Raw genomic sequence first — 7,878 nt, 5'->3', positions numbered from 1 at the left:
CTGAAAAAGTCTCACCATTTAATACGTGACTTAAAACAATCAACCAAACACACTGCATTCACATATTTTCAAATTTCAAGCCTAAGCAATCAACTTCTCTCTCATGAAACTACTCCCTCCCACGGCCCTTTGTGGTGAATGAAAGAGAGGCATGAGACAGTCTCACATTTGATGTTTGTTCACGTGAGACAGGCCAAAACACAAGCAAAAAAAGAAGAAAAAAAAAAGTGTCAGCCAGCCATAAACCTTCCACCCTGTTCCTGCCCCAACCCCCCAATGTCTGCTCTCATCCTTCTCTTCTTCCTGCACCTCTTTTTATGATCTCTCTCTCTCTCTTGGACAATACAAGCCGGCTCACACGTTGCCCAGCTCACACCAACATTCACACTCTCAAAGGTGACCAGGATTTAGAAGCACAAACACTGCAGAAGACTTAATGGCATACAAATGTATATTGAATTTAGAGGGACATTTGAGAATGAAAAAAATGTAATATAATTCAGGCACTTTCAAATAATATGGTGCATGTTAAAAGGGAAATGTAGTAGTAGTAGTGTAGTGTAGTGTTGTGTAGTAGTGTCTTCTCTAGATTGGCTGCCAGTTTTTGCTTTACTTTCCAAAAAAAAAAAAAACACACATACTATTTAATGCTACATTTAAGAAAAAAAACTTACAAAACAACATCTGTGTGAGTAATTGAAGGTATTCTGATGAGTGATGTCTGTCTCAGATTCTCCTCAGTGACTGAGCAGTAATCCAAAAATGGTCTTTAATCCTCTTGTCAGACTAAACACCCTGATACTGTGGCTTTTATTCTCACCTACACAGGTGTGAGGACTGAAGGCACGATTAACCCTTTTACTTTTTTGTTGCTTGTCCTCTTTGCAGATGCACACGTTTCCAGACAAGTATCCTTGGGGCAAACAAAACTGATATGAACAAAAGGCTGTCATGTCAGTATAGGATAGAATACTGTAAGAGTATGCTTGGGAACGCGTGTTTGCATTGCACAAAAACGAACTTTTCCTCCTGTTCGGTCTCTCTCCACTGTCTGCTCTTTCTAGACACAGACTGCACGGCTGTGCTCTGTTTCACAGTGTTTTGGTGCTGTAGGAGGGAGGAAGCAATTAAAAAAGCCCTGGTGGCCTGACTTCACAGAGCAGGCAGACAGACAGGTAGAAATATAAACAGACACACACAAAGCGCAGGCAGACACATGGGCATGCAGTCAGGAAATTCAGGCGGGCAGACATATGGCCAGGCGCGCTGTACACACCGAAGGTGGCAGAGATGACAAGTGTATGTGTTTGCGTGAATACTGCGGGGGCAGCTTCAAGTATGAATATATGATGGGAAGCATATGCCCTTAACACATTCACACATATTCGCACACAGCTTACACCATGCTGGCAGAGTGTTAACACGTAAGGTGTCAGTTCACAGCTAGTTTATTGTGAACAAATTAGGATACAAGAGGAAAAGCTTTGCCTAAGCTGCATTTTGGAAGAACTGTTTCAGAAGATACATGTTCACAGATGATGGAAATGACCTACAGGTTTACATTAGACATGACATTTCTTATTAGTTAAGATATGTAGTAAAAAACAGTCCAATAAAACTTAATGACTAATGTAGAAAAGCATTTTGAGTCTGTTGATATGAAATCATCTGTCTTATTAGCGAGCATATCATTCCTCCCTCCTGTGTTCTGGCTTATGCGCAATGGTGCATGTGTGTGTGTTTTTCTGTGTTTGTGTGTGCATGTGTGTGTGTGTGTGTGAGAGAGAGAGAGAGAGAGAAAGCGGCAGAGGGAGAACTAACCTCTCCTTGTTACTGAACCACTTTACTCTCCATTGAGGCCCTAGCAGCTTTGTCAATGGGCTATTGGTGGAAACAAGGCAGGCAGAAACTTTAGAAACATGGCCACGGCCTCTTAAAGGCACAGCATTCCTTTTCAGCCCCCCCGGTTCAACTCTCTCAATCCCACAGCAAAACAACTGGCACACAAACATCTAAACATCTCCTTTAAGCAATGGCTCTGCCAATTAGCTCAAGAGGTAATCCTGAAGCTTTACACTAACCAGAATGAAACCAAAGAAAAAAGAGACTGTGGAAATTCAAACTCTTGTTCCCTTGTTTTTGCGGGAGATTCACACTTTTCCTTCCAACCTCCGGATAATCATTTCAGTGACAACATTTATAGCGATTTATCTTTAATTCTGCCTGATTGAGGAGCTTATTTAAAGTCCGGTGCAAGTGAAGCGCACTGCCTCCAAACACTTCTCCTGACACCAGCAGTGTGTGATTCCTCCAACACCTCCGCTCAGCTCCTGCGGGAGCCGCCTGTCCCCGTCCTCTAGTGACATGGTGGGCTTAAAAACCCTATAGAGTCTGTTTATATTCACCAACTGCTGTGGCGCTTTTAGAGCGTGCAAAACAGGTGGGTAAACTTCAGCTGCATTCACTTATATTTTTTCTTCTTGTGAGGAGGAGGAGGAGGAGGAGGAAGAGGGAGGGGGTTTATGGAGGTGGTGCCTGCTTGCCTGCCTGCCTGCTTGCCTCTTGTTGAATGGAATCCAAGAATAGTTAGGGACCACACAGGGAGCCGAGGGGGGAGGGGTCAGAGCCCTCAAAGATGGCTAACCATTCACACAGTCCATCTGCTGCGGGGATCAGCCCCGGCACTGAAAGCCTGGGGGTTTAAAAGGAATTTGGCCAGTGTGAAAAACCAAATAAAGCTGCCTCTGCCCCTGAAAATGCACAGATAACCTAAACCTAAAACGCACCGAGAGAGGGTAAAAAAGAGCAGTGTCAAATGTAGAAAAGGTTTGTGAATTAGCGCAGATTCACACACGCACAGCCACCCTTATAAAGCAAGCAAAAGACATTGTGTGTATGTGTGTGTGTATGACAGAGGAATGCAGTCGTGTCAGAGATGTGTTCGGGTTTCTCGGGCTCACTGCGACTTATTAAGAAATGAACAAACATCAGCAAAACAATGCGGAGCTTCAAGAACACAACAATCCTTTTGGCGACACTCAGAAAACAAAGACATGAACTACTGCTGACAAAGGAGTTAATGCCGTGTCTACAAGCTATTTACAGTTTGTATTCCCTGAGAGACATTTACAAAAAAAATAATGTGTTTAATGGTCATTTCCAACCAGACATATAACTACTAAAAAAACAACTCAACATCAGCCTCGACCTTGTTGCTGCTCCAGTCAAAGCAGTCAGTCTGTCAGTCACTGAACACCTAGTGCCCTCCCATGGCACTGAGATGACACTAACATCGCCACCCTGCATTTTCCCAGCAGCCACTGCTGTCATTCAAACTCTAGTTAAACCCAGTGGGGGGAATAAAAAAAAAAAGTTCATCAAAATGTGCAAATTATAATGAGCTGAGTGTAAAAGTCAGTAAATCCAGCCATGAGCCTATAAGACTGACCTCACAGAATGATGGTTTACCTGAAAGATGCACTTTGGGGATGTTGTATTAACAGTCACACAACACCAGACACCGGTGCAAAACTAACAGCACTTGTTAAGGGGCTTTGTGTTGCTGCTTCACGCAAACATCGCTCAGGAGGAGAGAAACACATGCTGTATCAAATGAGAGATATCTTTAACTCACCTTCCACCCATAGCTGCTCGATGTCCGTTTCGATGGCTGCAACCCGGAGTCCCACAGACAGAGCCCCAAATACTAAAAGTCCAATAAAGAGGACCTTCCCACAGTGCCTCTGGATGTGGCAGCCCAGAGAGAACAAGAGGGCCTGGAACCTCGCCCGGATCCACAGAGGAGCTTTCTGACCTACCGCCTTACCCTGGATTTGAAGAAGGAGGGAGGGCGATAAAAGGACAGTATTATTATTATTACTATGTTACCATACATCAATAATGAATCATTGCATAGCTGTCCACAAAGGCAGCTTTCATCGCTTGTATCTCTGTCTCTAGTGTGCATATTTTTAGATCACATCTAAAGTACAGTGACAAGTAATATCCAAAACACTGGATGAAACATGCCTCTGTATTTAGAGACATTTTTTTTGTTGTAGATTTTAAAAAATTAGGCTTCATATGAAGTGGTGATAAGTTAAGATGCTAACTAGCTAACGACAGATTTGACTGCCAATGTTGTCATGTCCTATGTGTGCTGTCACACTCCAGCTAAAACCTCATGTCCAACGAATGAACTAAGTCCAGACTCAGGGCAGGATCTCCCACGACACCTCATATTTAAGATGATTTAAACTGCACAGCTATGGCAGTGATTTATACCAGTGGCCTTTTCATTTTCTTTTGTGAACCGATTCCTCCAATAGCTTCAGCTGAGAGAATCCAGAGAAACAGCTAAGAAAAAGACAAACATGAGCGCACTTTCATTCAGAGAACAAAACCATGACTTTTAGGAAACTTAAGTTGTGAAATATCAGATTAAAGGTGCAGATTAAAGGTGCAGCCTTGGAAACTTTCAGGACCAATACTGTAGAAGTTGTGACTTGATACTAAACACCTTATATGAATCTGATCTAGAGAGTTTGTAGCACACAGTTCTCACCACATGCACACTGATCTTGAACGAAAATATTGGTAGTTAACTTTCAGGGATAAGTTTGTTCATTTGCTTCTGCATAAACTAATACAAACTAATAGAATCAGTTACAATATGGTAACAAATGGAGTTTCAGCTGACATCTGTTTCCCTTTAGTAATCTACATTACACAGTTTCCCCTCTAATTTTCAATATAACTGGTAGAATCTCTGCTTTAGTGCGAGTCATTCACTCCCTGTACAGCAAATGTCACTGCTGCAGGAGACATTGCTCTGGTGTTGTGGTTTCTCTCAGCAGTGCTGAAACACGTCCAAGCATCCGGGCGGTCCAAAGATGCTTTGTCAGATCAAACTCAATCAGTGAATTCCTTTACAGGACCCACCACATTTCCAAACAGACCCCGGGCCAGTGCGCTCTCCGCTGCCTGCACAAAGCCAAAAACACGCACAACACGACTGGGGATATGGAAACGAGCCCTCACTCTCTCGCTCCCTCACGGGTGGCTTTAACAACAAATAAGAAGATGAATTAATGACTGTCTAATCCATTCGAATGAACAGCAACGTTAACATGCTGCCAAATATGAACATTTTTGTTCCAATTGTTATCACTTCATTCCAGGAGGTTCCCAACATCTCATGCGAGCTCGGACCTCTAGCCTGTAAGGTTTTGTCCCGGTAAACATGAAGGAGGTTTCTTTACTCTACATCAACCTGTGATGACAATTTCTTCACCCTTGTCGTTAAACGATAAACAGTTGAAGTGAACTACTTCTGATCTCGCTGTCGTCTCCCTCCGAGAGCTCCGGTGGTCTCCCGGACCCCAGTTTGGGAGCTGCCGCCTCAGCCTACCCTACATTCCCACATGCGCCCTCAACTCACGATTAGATAACGGCTAAATGGAAAGCTGCCTCTTAAGACTTTTCATTCACATTTGCCGACTGAATGGAAGCCGCCTTCATAGTAAACCCACACGAGACTGCGAGCGTTTGAATCACCTTTGAGATCTGTTTAAGTGCGAAAGCAGCGTGGCAGTAGCTGGGTCTCCGGAGTAGGTCTGGGTTCGCAGGCGGCTGGGAGCGCGTATAACTCGGGGGTAAATCTCCAAAGACGCCGGCCCCTGGGACCCCGCGATCCGAGGCCATAGTCCAAAGAGGGTGAGCGGGGCGCAGAGCGAAGCGACAGAGAATCGGTGCGAGTTCAGAAAAAGCGACAATAATCCAACATAGAAGAGGAGCGCATCCAGCACCGCCGGCGACAAGTTAGAAGAACGTTTTCTATTCTTCCTTGGAGCCAAATAAGTCTCGAAACTCCATCCCAACATTATGCGCCGAAATCCGTATAGATCCTTCAGTCTTCATTCGTCCCGACAGTTTATGAAACGACGTCTCAGCGAGGAGTAGTAGTAGTTGTAGTAGTAGTAGTAGTAGTAGCCTATGTCTGAGCCGTCCGTGTCAAGTCTAACTCCGATCCCGTAGCGGTAACATTTGGAGAAGTTCGCCTCTCGGCAAATCCTGAAAAGGGAGGTTTGATGGAAAAGTGCTCCGGCTCCCATTGGCCAAGGAAGAGGCAAATTACTTTGCAAACATCGCCTATTATTAGCTGCTAAGCAACAGCTCACCAAAGTGGAGAGAGAGGGGGACCACCCAGGCTGCTGCTGCCTGGGCTGGAGGGAGGGGGGTGGAGGAGGAGGAGGAGGGGGGGAGGAACTCTTTCAATAAACTCTGCGCAGCCGTGCACGCACGCAAGCACGTACACACACACACATACACACACGTGCGCGCGCACGCTCACGCACACAGCTTGCTGCCTGCCCGCCTCACTTGCTCTCTGAACATTATTCCCAGTGGCCGGGCCCTCCAGTTTGTAAGAAGCAATCGCACATGCCATCTATTGATATAACAGCGACAGGCACGCACACAATTTTCAGCCTCTCTGTTTCATCAACACAGTCCAATCAGTGAAAGAAAAAAAAGTTAATTCAGCTTTTTAGGCAAGAATGTAAACACGATTTTTTCTTTTTCTTTTTCTTTTTTCTTTTTTTTTTTGGATGGGAGAATTACAGATCTTTCAACACGTTTCATATCACTTCAGGGCATCTCATGTTTGATAAGGTTTTGGAGCCTCACATTTGTTACAGAACAGCCAAAAGACATTTTTACCTTTGCTGTGAGTGTAGTGAGTGTGTGTGTGTGTGTGTGTGTGTGTGTGTGTGTGTGTGTGTGTGTGTGTGTGTGTGTCTGCGTGTGTTCATAGGTGTTTTAGCACTGACAGCTGTAACCTCACCTCTTGTGGCCAAAAGCTTCTAAAAGTAGGTTTGACAGGTTTTCTTACACCTTCGAAAAATAGTTAACCCCTCGTCCCAATAACGTTACCATGAAAAGATCATGGGAATTATTCCACATATGCATCTTTTCAATCGACACCTTAAAGCTGCCCGCTTCAGTGTGACACCCTTATCTCTGTGGAGGCTTTTGGAAAGTTTCCACGTCTTGCCATGCATGATTTCATGAGTTCAGAGAGCAGTTCACCTAAGAAGTATGTGTGAAAAAGAAAAGAAAAGAAAAGGAAAGGAAGGAAGGAAGGAAGGAAGGAAGGAAGGAAAGAAAGAAAGAAAGAAAGATGGTTCTCAAGCCAGATTATATTTCTAATCGCTCAAAAACATGAGGTTAGGAGTGTCTTGGTGGTTTGCTAATGTAAGCCCCCCCACTGGCCCCACTCATGACAGTATGGGGGTGAAGAACAAACACTTTACCAGATTACAGTCATTCCCTGCCTAAACAGCAACCTGTGCTGCTGTGTGGAACATTTGTCAGGTGGCCGGTGTCAGTTTGAGGGCCTCTGGGTGACTGTAAAACAATCTGAAGCTGAAGTAAAGCAATTTGGATACAGGTGTTGGTGCTATAGGCTCGCTCTGTTTTTTGACAGCGACAGTAGGTGCAGGTTCAATCAGTGTCACATACTGCTGAGCTGTTACGTCCATCCTCACTGTTTACATGACATGTAGACAAAGAACAAGAGATGGATAGATAGGAGGATACTGTCAGACAGACCTGGGATCAGTGTGTATGTGATGCAGTGCGTCATAAGGACAGAAAATATGTAATGAAAACGTATTTTTATTCATATTTTCTTAACTGTTGCAACTTTAGTGCCATAAGACGATGACAAGTGAAGGGAGTAAATTTGAATGAGTAACAATTTGAGTGACAGTAAGGAAGTAGATATTTTTTTGTACTCCTGCAATGACAAATGAAGTCAGCTTCCCTAACACATCTCATTCACACAAAATCAATTTTTTCTCAATGTAAACTCAAACT

At 44.1% G+C, this 7,878-nt stretch overlaps 1 protein-coding gene across 1 annotated transcript in view; it reads right to left on the bottom strand.

Moving 5' to 3' along the window:
- The window catches only part of ptch2 (patched 2), a 30,997-nt gene extending 24,871 nt beyond the window's left edge, over positions 1-6,126 (bottom strand). Inside the window, exons 1-2 of the mRNA XM_023405526.2 lie at positions 5,557-6,126; positions 3,635-3,827 (exon numbers count right to left, since the gene is read on the bottom strand). Coding sequence (XP_023261294.1) covers positions 3,635-3,827; positions 5,557-5,703 — 340 coding nt within the window. The 5' untranslated portion in view covers positions 5,704-6,126. The remainder of the gene's footprint in view (positions 1-3,634; positions 3,828-5,556) is intronic.
- Between the last annotated feature and the right edge of the window lie 1,752 nt (positions 6,127-7,878).

The sequence above is a fragment of the Seriola lalandi genome, unplaced genomic scaffold (genome assembly GCF_002814215.2).
Source record: "Seriola lalandi dorsalis isolate HSWRI2012SDOR001 ecotype SW California unplaced genomic scaffold, Sedor1 jcf7180002054277, whole genome shotgun sequence".
In the NCBI taxonomy this organism is placed as follows: Eukaryota; Metazoa; Chordata; class Actinopteri; order Carangiformes; family Carangidae; genus Seriola; species Seriola lalandi.
Note: the sequence above shows the minus strand (reverse complement) of the source record. Positions and strands in the feature narration are given on the sequence as shown.